Genomic DNA, 15,274 nt, shown 5'->3' on the forward strand with positions numbered 1-15,274 from the left:
ACAGAATGACAAAACATGCTCTCACTGGAAGGGCTTAAAACCATTATCCTCAAGCATAAAAGAACATTAAAAAAACCTCTATTATACTCGAATACAATCAAACGCTGTCAACCTCAATATATTGATCACACCACAACTTTTGGAGTGGACAAACGTCTCTGATATCCTTTTGGTGACTATGAAATTAAGCAAAGAGATAGATGTACTTCACCTGTGATCTGTTTCATTAAATAGATGGTTTCCTTTGCTTCCCTGTCATAAATTCTGTTGAGTTGGTCCACATCACTGCCACTGAAAGTAGGAAAACTGGAGGCATGGAAACCATTTCGTTTGGATTTGGTCTCCTGCTCTCCATTTTGGCATCATTGCCCGCTTTTCCATCTGTGCCACAGTACATGAAGAAGCCTCCAACGATTAGACATTTCATAATCAAACAAGAAGCAATATGTCCAACTGAGGGTAATGTGCAAGTGTACTGTTTTACAGCAATAGTGCTCAGTCATTAGTTTGTCTCCCCCATATATTGTCTTTTTAAGTGGCAAAAAGTAATAGTTTGAATCAAATATGGATCTTTAAACACACCTTAGTTTATCTCAACAATGTCTGGATCAGTTTCTTCATCCCCGGCTCCTTGTGATAGAGGGCAGCAAGTAAAAGACACCATGTTCAGTATGTAGGATATGAGTGATTGCTCCTGATGTGCTATTCATAAATTTGATGAATGATGAATTTGATGCTTTGATTATCTATGAAATTGATGAGTAAAGTCAAATCCAAGAAAACATTGCCGTATTTCTTGTTACAGGCCTCCATGAGCCAACTATTCTTAATTACAAATCTGCTGTAGTCCGCTTTATATGACCTCTAGTACCTCCTACAGATGAACTGGACATATGCAAATGGACGTGTGAGATAAATGATGCAGCATCTGGTCACAGTGTTATGTTACAAGCATCATCTGAATATAAAATGAATGTGATGTGCCTCATAGGGGGATGCCTGCTTCAAAACCACACTCAGCAGCAGAACTGTATAAAACACATATTTTCTGATAAAAACACGGGAGAACATTTTCAGGTTTTACAATTTTTGTATTACTTTGGATTGCAAATTTTCTGCAACACACACAGGAGGAGGAGGGTAGCTGAACGCATGCCGTTGCCACTAATAAAGCACATCCTGTACTTTTCGCATCATACCAGACAATCCAGCAGACAAACCACTGTTCACCTGTCATCTAAGTTATAAGTTGAAAAATAGCAGCTGCGTGCATACCGTAAAAACCTGTCTGTGTGTTCTTTGTATGAAGGGACATGCAAGTACACATTGACACGTGCATACACACCAGTGGTGCTACTTTGAACAATATAAAACCTCCATCTGATGGACCTTCAACAGAACCATCATCCTGCAGGCGACCATACAGTGACGGAGAGGACGTTATCATCTAAAAGCCTTGTAGACAAATTTTGTATTGAACACCATGTTGTGGTTTAACCTTCCTCTTGTGTTAGGGTCGGCACCGACCCGTTTTAGGTTTTAAATGCATAGAATAACCACATAAATTTGTTTATTGCATCAAGGCTTTATGACTTTGTCAGGAACCTCTATTTCAACAAAATAAAACAAAAAAATTTGTTCTCACTAAATTATAAAATGCTCTAGTTGAAATTATGACCTTTGTGTTATTAGGGTCGGTTTCGACCCAGTTATAAAAGTAAGATTATAAAGCAATAATTAGAGCCAAAACTGAAATCATAAGTTCACTGTCAGCCAACACACTGACAGCCAGCTCCTCTCCCAATCATGTGAGCTTTAGAGTATTCTCATTTTGCCTTGTTTTCCAGTACACCTGCACAAAGACAAAACAAACAAAAACGAGCATGTCGAGATATGTGAGGTCAATTCAGTATAGAGTTAGTGACTTCACATTTCCAATTTGCAGCATGCAAAAATGAGAACAAGATTTTCAGTGAGCCAAGTTCTGGATAACATTTTTGGTTTGTTTGTTTGACCTAGCAAATCTATATTTTTTTATATTTATGTTATACATATATAAATATATTTGTTCTGCTTTTCATTTTGTGTTTGTACTAAAGTTTTATTGCTGAAAAAAAACAAACTTTTTTGCTTTTTTCTTGAAGTAAATATATATATGGGTCGAAATTGACCTGTAACACCATAGATGTTACTATAGTCAATAATGTTAAAATGAAAAAATAAACAAAACAAATTTATTTAAGAGAGGTGTTCTAAATCCCCTCAGTAATACTCAGGTAACACAACAACCTTTTATTAATTTATATGATTCTCCTGAGGTTCATTTTAAAAAAAATTTTAATTGAAATCGAGGGGTATACTGACAAAAAAAGGCCCAACTGATATTTTCATGGATAAGGAAGCCTAAGAAGGTAACCAAGAGATGAGAAACAAATTGGATGATAAATACTTGTTTTTAGTGTATTTTACAGCTGATTTAAGACACGGGTCAAAACCGACCCGTTAACATAAGAGGTGGTAACAGGAAACTAACCCAAGAGGAAGGTTAACCTTTGTGTTTGTGTTTGCTTCCTCACTTGCTTTTTGACCGTTTGGGATCTTACACAACCCACTGCTGCACGGGTAAGGGTGATAGGTACAAAATCAACCAGTGCCTGAACCTGAATCTGCACCTGTGTGTCCTTTTCACACCCCGCTCCTGTTAAAGAGCAACTCAACACCTCGTTTTAGCTTGAACACACCTCTTCACAAGTTTCCCATGCCCCAGGGTACATCATACATTTTTCACAGATTTAGTGGAGGGGGGGGCTCACATGGACAGAATTTCTGGATTTAAAAATAACAACTGTGATAATGCACACTATAGTAGGATCATGCAGGATCAGTAGATAGTGTAATAAAGTAAAGACTGTACATGCAATTTACCAATTTAAAAAAACGTGTTTCATGTTGAGTTGCTCCTTAAGCTGCTGATTACCTACTACCTTTTTTTGACCCTGCAGCACCCGCACACCGTGTTTCCATCTGTCATTTCCAGTGAGGCTTCTTTAACTGAACCTGTTCTGGCTGTGACTCTGTGCCTGGGTCCTCACCCTTGTTGCTTTGTTCTTAAGCTGTAATCAAACAATTGTTTTCCCAATAAAACCCAATGTCTCGAGCAGTACAGAAGTGACAACCTTAGTCTTTACCACATTTGATAAAGGCAACAAAATATGGAAATGACCATAATGGTATATATTTTATAGTTGATAAATAGGGCTGTGTCCAGGACCCAAAACAGAACATTTAGTGGTTAACGGTATAACCACATTTACGCAACTGCACTGCCTCAGTTAGTTGAGTCACGCTTCATTTTGCTTGAAAACTCTTTTTCTTTTTCTACTTTGACGTGTGATGAAAGGATGAAAGGAACAGGAAAGATCACCTTCACACAGAGAGGTGTGTCAGGATATCTAAGTCACGATCAGTAAATAGATATTACATAAACATAATCCTGTATTTGTGTTCCTCATTCCTCCAGCTTCTGTTTATCTCCCCAAAGGAAACACTTGTCTGTGTTAGTTGACAGACAAAGTCTCATCCCTCTTACATTTGCTCTGAATGCAGACAGAGCATTATCTGCATGATCTGCAATGCATTTTAGTACACACCTCTTTATATTGGATTTAAATACATATTTTTATTAACATGACAGATTTTATTTTTACTTTACTTTTTGGAAAAATCGGAATTTATTTGGATTTTTTTTTTTACAATAACTTCCATGTAATGTGACACACTTATTTAACTCAAAGCTCAACAAGAACTCTATTTCTACACTGGACAAATAGAGCACACCTCTTTCTATTGATTTTAAGTGCTTTTCCATATTTTATAAATATTTCTATGGAAAAAAAAAAAGCTTCCATGTGGTGCAATGCAATGACTCTAAATTAATACCAGAATTTATCACTAAAGTGGACACATGGAAGCTACTTTACCTAAATGTTCATGTAAAAGAAATGAATTACACACTAACATTCAAAATAAGTGTGTTACATGATGCCAATGACATACTCTTTTTAAATTATATATTAAATCTTATAACATTGGCAAGTCTGCATGAAGGTATTGAAATAACACTACAGTAATTTAGTGATGGTCCAAACAAAGAATTGTCTGGCCATAGGAAGAACAACAAAAAATCCTCTCAGTGAGAAATAAATGAGAGCTGAGTGGGCACAGGGACTACCTGCGACAATGCTTGAAAGCATGCAAGCCTGTAGATAATATTTTGTTATGATAACAATTTCTAACTTGTCACACTCTACAATACAGTGAACTGGACTGTAAGCGTTGGTGCATATCCTAATTTCAGGCTCAATTTCAAGTGAGTAATTATCATTCTATTATCATGTATTTGGCATCATGTTAATGGTCAGTGTCTTAGATTTCATTTAAGTCCAGTTGTGGATGTGGATGTGAGAAACACATCAGACCACTTCAAAATGTTCAAAATTCTCCTAAACCACAGTTTGTATTTGATCAGTTCCAGGACTGGGATCACCTCCCTCTTTGAGATTTTTCTCACGTCTTATCAACTGTCCTGCAGTGAACCACGTTGATCCAACGCTCAGGGCGCTTTGGATCCTTAGGCATGCACTCTTCTGCACACAATAGACAGTCCCTTTTGAATGGATGTGGATCCAGGACACCTTTTAACACTATTTTGCATTTTAGTTCATTTCAAGTTTATTTTCAGAAAGTAAGTATTTAAGTTACTTTCTCCACTACTTTTCTATGTTGTCAAAATGTATATTTGCAAAAAATCTCTCATCATCAGTAGTGATCACTGAGAATGATGTGGCCGCAAGTCCATATAAACTGAAGCTGAACAAGACCACTGGCCCAGATGGACTGAAAACCCGTCTTCATAAAGATTGTGCTTCTAAGCTAAAAGGAGTTTTTGCAAAGCTGTTTCAGTCTCTTCTTGACACATGCACAGAGCCAAAGACATGGAAACTCTCAATAATCAGATCCGTGCCAAAAAGCCAGGTGGTAAATCTTCAGCTATAACCTCCATTCTGTGTAAAGAAAACTTGCCAGTGATGTGGCAAGTAAGCTAGATCTATTCCACTTTGCATATAAGAGTAAGTTGATGCTGTCCTGACTGCTAAACACAGCGACAAAACAACTCATGCTTGGACTTTATTTATAGGTTTTAGCTCAGCTTTTAACTCAATGAAGACACACATTCTCCCGAAATGGCTCATTAACCTCAACATCAATTCAGGGTTAGTTCTCTGGTTCAGAGTCTTTCTCTCCTGACGTCCACAGAGGGTTTGTGTCAGGGGAAGCATGTCAGGCCTGCTGCTCACTGTGACCACAGGCAGTCCTCGGGGATGTGTCCTTTCCCCTGTGCTGTTTTCTCTCTTTACTAATGAACTGAAGATCAATGAGAAACATTTTAGACTGTTCAAGTATGCAGATGACATGGCCTTAGTTGGCCTCCTACAGAAAGCGGAGGCAGTAGGTGAAGCTGCCTATCTGGGCCTTATTAGGACCCTTCAAACATGGTGTCAGGTTAGCCAGCCAGAAATCAGTGTGGTCAAGACAAAAGAGTAAATTATCTGCACAAGAACAGAGCCAGTTTCACTAGAGGTCCAATATGTTGAAACTGTGGAAAACTTTCAATACCTCAGTAAAGTCCTGGACTCTCAGGTTTGCTAAAAATATCAAGTACATTCTCAAGACATGCTCACAGCAACTTTATCTTTTCAGGAAACTCAGTGGCCTCAGTGTTAGTCAGCAGAGTTTAGAAATAGTGTACAGAACTATTGTTGAGAGCATTTTAACTTTTCACCTTTCTTCCTGGTAAATTCACCTAAATTGTAGATCTAAGAATAAATTATCTAGGATTAGTTCAATGGCCAGAAAAATAGTGGGCATCTGGTCACAGTGTTGGGCTCACAGAAAGTGAGGAGCATCCTGGCAGACAACTCCCATCCCCTCTTTGGCCAGTTTGAGCTCTTGATCTCTGGGAGGCGCTATAGAGCAACTAGAAATATATTTAAGCAGTCCTTCATCCAAAGTGCTATCAATAATCTCAATTCAGCAGGTGACTGATACGATCTGAGACGCAGATATTGACATGAGCTGTTTTTTAAATGTGTAATTTGACCTTTCTATGTGTTTTTTTATTTTTTAAATTGTGTGTTTTATGCTGTTGTTGCTTGTGTCTGGCTAACCAAAGACAAATTTCCACCCTGGTGGACAATAAAGATCCATTCTATCAGGTGAAATTCCCCTAAGGGATTACATTACAGCCATAATGTAATCCGGCTGCTGGCAGAGGCGATCCACTGAACCAGTTCCAACATGCTTCTGTAGCTACCAGTCATTTCAAACCGAAAACATGTAAAAATAGGGCTTAGGGTTTAGAAATACCAGAGTTATACTCTAATGCCAAACCCCTATTTAAATATTCTGTCTCTGTATGCTTGACATTTACTTTACGAGGAGATTCCACAGCTGCTGGACGCTCAACATCGCAGTGGGGAGGTAACCTACTTTCCTACAGTGTGATGACACTGTTGCTTCAGTAGAAAGCACAACAGTAGACCAAAAACACTGGCACCATCAACGAGCAAAGAGAGGGGAGATCACATACACACACATTTAGCGTGTGGATTGGCTTCTGTTGGGGACAGTGTTGCTGTCGCTATTATATGTCCACATCAGATTCTGGTCACTTTATTTGTGAGCAGGACAACAGGACTTTAACCTCCTCATTCGTCTCACTTTAACACTGTGAGTTGAGGTATTCACACTCTGGCCTTTACACTGCTCTGTCACACTTTCACCACAGGGTGGCAGTGTGGCCTCTTCTATTAGCACAGGGAACACTGATGTATCCCATTTGGGTGTACAGTGATGAATGATGCATTACATGACAAATATTTTGGCTGAGGGGTCCGTCTTAAAGCAACTCACATTTTCCCTCATACATACTCACATCAAGGGGGTTCAGAGTCTTGCTCAAAGTCACCTGAGATAGCGATGAAAGATGCGTTAAGATGATTTATTTAGGTAAAAATAGCAACACCAGAGTCTAAAAATATTCCATTGCTATAAAAGTGCTTTAGATGGTACTTGAATTAAAGTAGTAGCAATAAAACTTAATAAAACTGAAATATTAAATGTAAAAGTACTCATTATGCAAAATTGCCCTGGTATTCTTCTTCATACTTTTCTTCTTCTTCTAATTATTATCATTACCTGTACGTGCCACTTGATGTTGTGGTGTGTGGAACAAATTTCAACTAATTCTTAAAATTGATGAGTAATTTATTCTAAACAGTGATCACGCTTTATAACCTGATGATATATTTTAGTAAAACTTTTATCTGAAATGTAAGTATGCAGTAAGTGAAACGTAGTGATGGTCAAAGTGCAATATTTTCCTCTGAAATGTAGTGTGGTAGAAGTATCATAAGAAGTAGCATAAATAAAGTATAAAGCCACATAGCCATATATGAACCGCATAGAATCAACCTTGTTTTTCAATGGCCAGATAAGCACAGTTGGCCTTACAGTGTTCTGCAGTCCAATACAATCGCCCTCCTACAAGCACTACCTTTCTTTATTCAGACCAACTCAAGCTGTAGATCTAAGTTGGAAAATAATGATGCAATTGTTGGAAAGAAAACCTTCCTGGACAAATTTTAAGCACTAACTTCACGGTTTTATTGCAGAGCTGCTGGATTGTAATATACTTAAGATGTTCTCTTCCACAAGAACATCTCCTGATAACCATCTTGCTCAAAAAAGTAGACCAGCTGATGGGGGACAGTAGGGTGGAGCAAACGAGAGAATTTACAATGACCCTTTGACATGAGTCTGCTATCTTCTCATCTCCACGGGCATTCATCTCCTTATCAAATCAGCAGAAATAGTCTGGTAACAACCTCTTATCTACAGCAAAACAACATTGAATCCTTGTTTGTCACTACGGTCATTAAGGCAAGATGTGTCTTGTTCAAAGAAACAACTGCTCCCTCCTCCCAGTGTTGTAGAGTTTGAGTGGGGCCTAGCAGTCTAGCCTCCTGTATTAGAATAGGGGGCCGTTGGGATAAGGGCCATAACAATGACTTTTTAGCTGATTTGACTGATAATGCAATGTGAATAGCACTACAGTGCTACTCAAGTACAAAACAGGCTGGAGCATCAGATTTGCATTTGTAAAGTGTCATTGGTCTCTGAATGCAGCACTTTAAAATGCTGCAATTATACAAAGGCCAGACTGAAATGATCCTCCAAGCTGGATGCTGGCACAATCAACTGGGGAAGGATAAGGCTTTGCATAGTGTATTCAGAACAATAAGAGTTTGCACAGTTATTGTTTTTAGATGAGAAGAAGCAAAGAAAGAATTTTGTGGTTATCAAGGCACCAGCAAAACAAACAAGTAGTTTCAAATAGAATCAAATGAGAATGCATTCGATTTTCAGAGCAACACGTGTTCTGTTTTAACGAGATATCTAATGGGATAAATCCATAACTGACTTGTCTGGTCATCTGCATTTCTCTCAGCCATTTCTTGATTTGCTGTTGTTACAATGAAGGTGCAGTTTCATGGCAAGCTGTGACAAGTACAAGAATAAGAGCAATAGTCTGCCTCTGAAGAACAGGAGACAAAACTGCGACAGGACATGTTAAGACACGGGAGGAGAAGTCAAAATACTAGTTGCCTCCTGGGTAAAAAGCAGCTGTGACTTTATTAGTCCCTTTGTATGTTTATGTCACAATCACACTTTCATCAATGCTGTGTACTTTAGGATGGCTTGTCAATAAGCTGTATAGATTACAAAAATGAGTCAGATTTACATTTTGCAGATTCCTGTGTTTATTTTTGATAACTTACAGAAATTATAAGAAAGTTACATATTCCAACTTTGCAAAACACAATAAAAAGTAAATATATACATTTTTGACAAGTGCAGAGGTTTTCCTTGCAATATTTGCACTTTGCAATAAATATCATGTTGTGGGTAAACACCCACTTCAATATGGTTTACAACACAATTCAGATATTTTTAGATTATTGTATTTTGTGGTTTGAACAGAGGTAGACCAAACAAGGCTGGCATCGTGATAAATGACAGAGCAGGCGTGGTGGTGGGCTTATTGGGCTTTGACGAAGGACTCATAAAGGGAGGTGAGACGAGCCTGGAGGTCCTGGGCGTAGGGGTCCAGCTTTTCCCTCAGGTCCTCAGCGTAGGGCGCCACCATTTGTTTCACCAGATTTGCTCTGTGACTCAGCTCAATCTGGACTTTGTCAGTCACGGGGGCCACGTTTTCCTGGAAACTTTGCAGGTGCTGGTCCACCTTCTGCTTCAGGTCATCAGTGTAGGGCCCCAGCTGAGCCTGCATATCCCTCACACTCTGCTCCAGGCTGGTTTTCAGCTCCTCGCTCTTCTGCATCAGAGTGGTCCTCAGGGCCTCGGAGTCCAGGGAGTCTGCGTAAGGAGCCAGCTCCTGTTTGAGCTGCTCGACTTTCTGCTGGATCTGGGCCTGCATGTCCTCGGTGTAGGGCTCCAGCTTGTCCCTGACTGTGCTCAGCTCCTCGGTCAGCATGCTCCTCAGCGCATCAGCCTCTGCGGTGATCTTGGTCATCATGTCCTGGGCTGCATGGGGAAGCTGCTCCTGCAGGGTGACTGCATACTTGCTGGCTATATCAGCGCTGTCTTCTAGGCGCGCACTGGAAGACAGACAAAGGTTTGACCATCAGGGGTTTGTGTGTTGCACAACTCACTAACAGGCCCAGTCACCATTGTCATGTGCATCATACAACTTACTTGACTTCCTGTCCAAACTGTGACTTCCTGATCATCTGGAGGGTGTCATCAGCTGTCTCTGTGGCCTTAGCAATGTAGTCCCAGAAAGCATCAGTCAGCTCTTCCAGCTGTGGCTTGGGTGCATCGGCATAGAAGAGGTTGGCTTGACAGCCTGTTGGATGGATAGAAGAGCAGCTTGAGAGCAGTGTAGACTTTCAGCCACCGATTTAATTTTGATTGCTCTTAGTTGCTGAGGCAGTGCTGCGTGGCTAAGCTTTGCCTAAACCACACAGACACTTTAAAGTTAAAAACTCACCAGACAGCACTGCAATGGCTAGTACCACGAACACCTTCATATCTGCGTCTAGGTGAAAAACAATAATGGCCTAGTTAACTTTCAAGCTGCATTTGAATGTCAAAACATTTCCATGTGCATCCTAAAGGTTTGTTTTGAAATGTAGTGAAAGACTCACCTGTTTTTGGCTCGTGTGTCTCTGAGCGTTTAGCGTGTTTAGAGAGTGTGTCAGACTGATGCTTCCATGTATATATACTGAAGCCAGGTGACAGTTGTAATCAAGAGCCCAAAGTCCAGTAGTCCCTGCCATGTTGTCATAATGGCTCTCTTCCTGTTTATGTGGTTTTTCCTGGCAACAATCACATGACCGCCGACGCTGCAGAGGAGACACAATCTTTACAATACAGGCTTTTTGGAATGTCTTACCAATAAATCTTACTATGCAAGAAATATGGCAGTTGTTTTCCTCTGAGCATTTAGGATAAGTGATTCACACTCCACGTTGCCCAGTGCTAACGGCCTGCAGATAACCTCAGATAACCTTGCTATGCTTACACTAGCGAACTTTGTATTAGGGTAAAACACCATGAATAAAATAGCACAAGGCACTAAAATGTTTTGATTATACAGTGAAAGGGCTTAAAATAATCCCTCATAATGTCAGCTTTTTTGACAGTATCCAGCAGCTTTAGTTTGTGTAAGGAGTCAATCAGTAATAAGCATCAGTGTCAAAATAGCATTGTGTTTCCTTGACTCAGGCCTTGGTGGCCAGGCAGATGGTGAGAGTAACATGAAGATGGTTGAAAAAGTGTTCCCTGACATTTTCTACACTATTGAATTAACACAAATGTCCCTCACAAGGAAAAGCATTACCATTTAAGCATTACCAAGAGTGGGAGTAAACCTCTGAAACTTTCACACAGGTCACGTGTGTCAATGCATGTCATATATTGACGAAAAACTGTATTTGGTGGTTTAAGATGGTCTCAAACCTTTTCAAAAAAAAGGTCTAGTTTCAAGTCTCAGAATCCACGTAGAACCTTTCTTTGGCTAAAGGTAAAGGAAGAAATGGAGTCACGACTTGAAGAAAAATGAATAAAAGTAAAATACTGTTTTTTAAAAGTGGTTTCAGAGAAGTCAATTTGGGAATGTCCTCCTGGTACTTTGTCCTTCAGACGCTGACGGTGTTTGAGTCTGCTGACCTTTGACCAAACTGACACATAGAGATCATTGAGCACTGACATGTCACAGAAACTAGAACCTTCAGTTACTGTAATGTCATCTGGCAAAATGTCAAGTGAATAGAGACAATAAAACACCCGCTGTATAATCGAGTCTAATCAATGCTGGACAGCAAAGAAATTGAAGAAAGAGGTTTTGTGTGGCTTGGCAGAGAGTTATTTGCAGCTAAGGAAGCTAACAGCTGAGTGATTACAGACAGGCCTGTGAGGACAGGGTTCATTTAAGGATGAAATTGCAGACTTTGTTACACTAACACTGTGGAATCCCACATATGCATAGGTGATTATACTGAGAAAGGTCATCAAAGAATGCATGAAATCACGGTTTCAAATAAAAATTGGGTCACATACTCAGTGTGTATGTGCAGTACAGGCTAATACATGTGAATTTGGTGGATTCTCTGACACATGATATCAGTGATGATAGCGGGGTGAGGCAAAGTGACAGCAAGGCAATTGCACCTGGACTTTGGGATCATTACTGCCTGGCTTGCTATATAAGCTGCAGAATCTCACAAGCTGAGCACAAGCACAGCCAAGTGGACTTGCAGATACACTCGCAAACTCAGGTAAGATGGGGGATTTGCTCAGCCTGGCTTTTCAGCTTTTCATTTTAGAAATACTTCATGTTATAATATGCTGAGCTAATCAACTCTATATCTCCTTGTTGTAAGGTCTAAGAGCCATGAAGGTCCTTGTTGTGCTCGTCCTTGCCGTTTTCAGTGGTGAGTATGATGGAAAATTCATTATTCTTAGAATTAGAAGTGAACATGCACTGCCTCAGTAACTAAGAGCAATCAAAATGAAGTTGATGGCTGAAAATCTGCACTCTTCTCAAGCTGCTCTTGTGTCAATCCGACAGGCTGTCAAGCCAACCTCTTCTATGCTGATGCACCCAAGCCCCAGCTGGAAGTGCTGACTGATGCTTTCTGGGACTATGTTGCCAAAGCCACCGAGACAGCTGATGACACCCTTAAGATGATCAGGCAGTCTCAGTTTGGACAGGAAGTCAGGTACATCAGACAAGACCATTGCAGCCACATTGGTGACATGCAATTCCTCCTAACTAGAATATGTAAAACAACTTCTCCTTCACTCTCTTTTCTAGTGCCCGTCTGACTGATGGCGCTGATGTGGCCAGCAAGTATGTCGTCACCCTGCAGGAGCAGCTCCCCCCTTCAGCCCAGGACCTGATCACCAAAGTCACCACAGAGGCCGATGTGCTGAGAGAGCGTATGACCCAGGAGCTGAGCACAGTCAGGGACACGTTGGAGCCCTACACCGAAGACATGAAGGTCAAGATCCAGCAGAGAGTGGAGCAGCTCAAACAGGAGCTGGCTCCTTACGCAGACTCCCTGGACTCCGAGACCCTGAGGACCACTCTGATGCAGAAGAGCGAGGAGCTGAAGACCAGCCTGGAGCAGAGCATGAAAGATCTGCAGGTTCAGCTGGGGCCCTACACTGATGACCTGAAGCAGAAGTTGGACCAGCATCTGGCAGAGTTCAAGCAGAGTGTGGTGCCTGTGACCGAGAAGGTCCAGAGTGAGCTGACTCAGAGAGCCCAGCAGGTCAGAGAAATTGCCGCCCCCTACGTTGAGGACCTGAGGGAAAAGCTGGACCCCTACGCCCAGGACCTCCAGGCTCGTCTCACCTCCCTCTATGAGTCCTTTGTCAAAGCCCAATAAGCCCACCTCCATCTCATGGTAAACAAAAAGAAACTGCATCCAAAGGAACACAATTCTCTGATCCCAGGATCATGTCCAATATGACAACAACTTGGAGACATTTGAAGTATTACAAAATTGATAAATAATAAATCCTGAGTGTTGGTCTGTGACCCCACACTGTGCTCTCTTCCTATATTATGGAAATAAAGTAAACATCAACACAAAACATCAACCTGCAAGTCTGTCATGTTATTTACAAAGTCTGTTGAAAATTTAAATGAGTGAGTGAGTAAATAAAGTTTGAGGATGCCAGATGTTTTTTTTGCAAACTAAAGCAAGTGACGACGGTACATCTTCTCAAATTTAGATGAAAAACAACAATTACAAATATGGTTATCTAAATGAGGTGATGGAAACTAGAAACAGTGTGTCCAGCCTGCTCACATCCATATCATTAAATTGTTTGATCACCTAAAACAAGAATATTTTGTTCATTACATCACTGTAAATATTTCTGGACTACTTCACGTCCCCATTCATGAAAAAGTACAACTTTTTCAAACTTTTGGAGGCAACAATAATCCTTGAAAAGAATTAGTGCCATTTGGTGAACACAAATCACTTCATCTATATTCATATGCACATATGAGCATTCAATGTATGGATTTAACTTTTGACAGTTATAGGAAAGCATGAAACTTAACTATATTAACGGCAAACACGAAAATCAGTTTGGAACAAAGCCTTTCTCTCTTGTTCGGTGTCTGGTTGCAAAATGTTGTGCCCCCTCCAGCCACGCCCTCTTAAGTTTCAGTACTGGGTCTTGGACAGGGCATGTTCAGGTTTGTCTCAGCAAGTCTGCAAATTCATAAACACATCCTGCTTCCACCTTGTTTTTCAGTTTTCCGTTTGTGTCTCCATCCCTGCTGTCAGATCGCTCCCACGCTGCCTTACCCAGTGGCAAACAACATTCCTCTGTTCTGCCCCCAGCTGTCACAGACTATGCTGTTCACCATTAACCCTCCAAGCGCACACACACTGCTCTGATTTCTTCTATTATGACTGATTATGTGAAGGTTTTTGCTTTTATATGTGTCAATCTGCAAATGGTAAAGGTACGTGCTGTAATACGTTTCCTGGTGTATTCATATAAATGCTCAGTACGTTCAATTATTTTGTCTCTATTTGTATTTATGTAACAGGGACAGTGCATTGGATCAGTTTAGAGTTTGCACTTTTGTGCCGATAACTGCAGAAAGTGCTTTTGGGGTTGTGATCCCAGATAACACGTAATTATCAAAGTAAATTCATGACGAAGTGCAAAAAAGGCAACAAAAAAGATTGAAGGAATAATTTAAGATGTGGGGAAATGCTTATTGAATAGTTAGATGAAGATCTACACTGTTCTCCTGTCTGTACAATAAATATCAAGACTGGAAAACAGCTAGCCTGGGGGAAAAATAGATTAAAAAACATTTTGTCAACAACTTCTATTCAATTATTTTAACTTTGTTATATATGTGAATGACTATTTAATTGTTGGTGAGTGTTAGAAGTGCTGGTATGCATATATTTATATATAGCCAGATGGCTGCTAATCGGCTGTTTCTACCAAATCCGGTCATGCAAGAAAGACAAGTTGCTAAGATGAATGTGGCTGTGGTGGCAGAATGGTTTAGGTGCAGGACACTCACCTGGGAGATCAGTGTTATGTGAGGGCAGCGGTCTTTGTGCTAAGCTACGCTAACAGCCTCCTGGCTGTAGCTCCATTTTAACACATAGGCATTAGAGCGGTGTGAATTTTATCATCCAACTCACAGCAAGAAAGCGAATAAGCGGATTATTTAAAATGAGTTGAACTAATATTTTAATCAAATGTAATTTACACTGATTTAGATTAATACGTACTCAAATAAAAGATCTGTGAACCCAAAGAAACATGTTGTGAATAAACTTTTTAATAGACACATGGGTTTTGTCCTCCAGCCTAAAAGGATAATACACCTTTAGCTTAGTCCTCTTACCCTGAGCATCGTACAGAGAATGATAGCAGGCACCGATCTGACTCAAGGTTACTTTTGTTGATGGGTAAGCATTGCAGCTAAATGTGTCAAAACCAGTGAACCCTTCATTACAGAGATACGGTGCTATAAACAACTCTGAACTCAAATACCCAGTCCAACAGCTTTTAACCCACAGACGTTAACTGCAGTAACCTTTCTGATTCATCTACACAGATGTTTCCCTGTTTGGAAGGG

General features: G+C 40.3%; 2 protein-coding genes across 2 annotated transcripts; one reads left to right on the plus strand and one right to left on the minus strand.

The window, feature by feature from the left end:
- Window positions 1-9,064: 9,064 nt before the first annotated feature.
- Window positions 9,065-10,404, minus strand: LOC139205357 (apolipoprotein A-I-like). Its single transcript, XM_070835546.1, has 4 exons — window positions 10,287-10,404; window positions 10,130-10,177; window positions 9,835-9,985; window positions 9,065-9,737 (listed from the first exon to the last, which is right to left on the minus strand). Exons 2-4 carry the CDS (start codon window positions 10,167-10,169, stop codon window positions 9,161-9,163), a joined length of 768 nt encoding a protein of 255 aa, XP_070691647.1. The 5' UTR covers window positions 10,170-10,177; window positions 10,287-10,404; the 3' UTR covers window positions 9,065-9,160.
- Window positions 10,405-11,860: 1,456 nt separating this feature from the next.
- On the plus strand, window positions 11,861-13,533 carry apoa4b.2 (apolipoprotein A-IV b, tandem duplicate 2). The gene is made up of 4 exons (XM_070835295.1): window positions 11,861-11,918; window positions 12,024-12,074; window positions 12,212-12,362; window positions 12,458-13,533. Exons 2-4 carry the CDS (start codon window positions 12,035-12,037, stop codon window positions 13,032-13,034), a joined length of 768 nt encoding a protein of 255 aa, XP_070691396.1. The 5' UTR covers window positions 11,861-11,918; window positions 12,024-12,034; the 3' UTR covers window positions 13,035-13,533.
- The last annotated feature ends 1,741 nt before the right edge of the window (window positions 13,534-15,274 follow it).

Source organism: Pempheris klunzingeri, chromosome 8, assembly GCF_042242105.1.
Source record: "Pempheris klunzingeri isolate RE-2024b chromosome 8, fPemKlu1.hap1, whole genome shotgun sequence".
Lineage (NCBI taxonomy): Eukaryota > Metazoa > Chordata > Actinopteri > Acropomatiformes > Pempheridae > Pempheris > Pempheris klunzingeri.

Excerpts from the sequence above, each read along its gene's own strand:
- LOC139205357 (XM_070835546.1), bottom strand. The coding sequence starts at position 10,169 with ATGAAGGTGTTCGTGGTACTAGCCATTGCAGTGCTGTCTG. Across the intron at positions 9,986-10,129 it reads AGCCATTGCAGTGCTGTCTG|GCTGTCAAGCCAACCTCTTC; the intron begins GTGAGTTTTTAA and ends TCCATCCAACAG. Across the intron at positions 9,738-9,834 it reads CAGTTTGGACAGGAAGTCAA|TGCGCGCCTAGAAGACAGCG; the intron begins GTAAGTTGTATG and ends TCTGTCTTCCAG.
- apoa4b.2 (XM_070835295.1), top strand. The coding sequence starts at position 12,035 with ATGAAGGTCCTTGTTGTGCTCGTCCTTGCCGTTTTCAGTG. Across the intron at positions 12,075-12,211 it reads CGTCCTTGCCGTTTTCAGTG|GCTGTCAAGCCAACCTCTTC; the intron begins GTGAGTATGATG and ends TCAATCCGACAG. Across the intron at positions 12,363-12,457 it reads CAGTTTGGACAGGAAGTCAG|TGCCCGTCTGACTGATGGCG; the intron begins GTACATCAGACA and ends TCTCTTTTCTAG.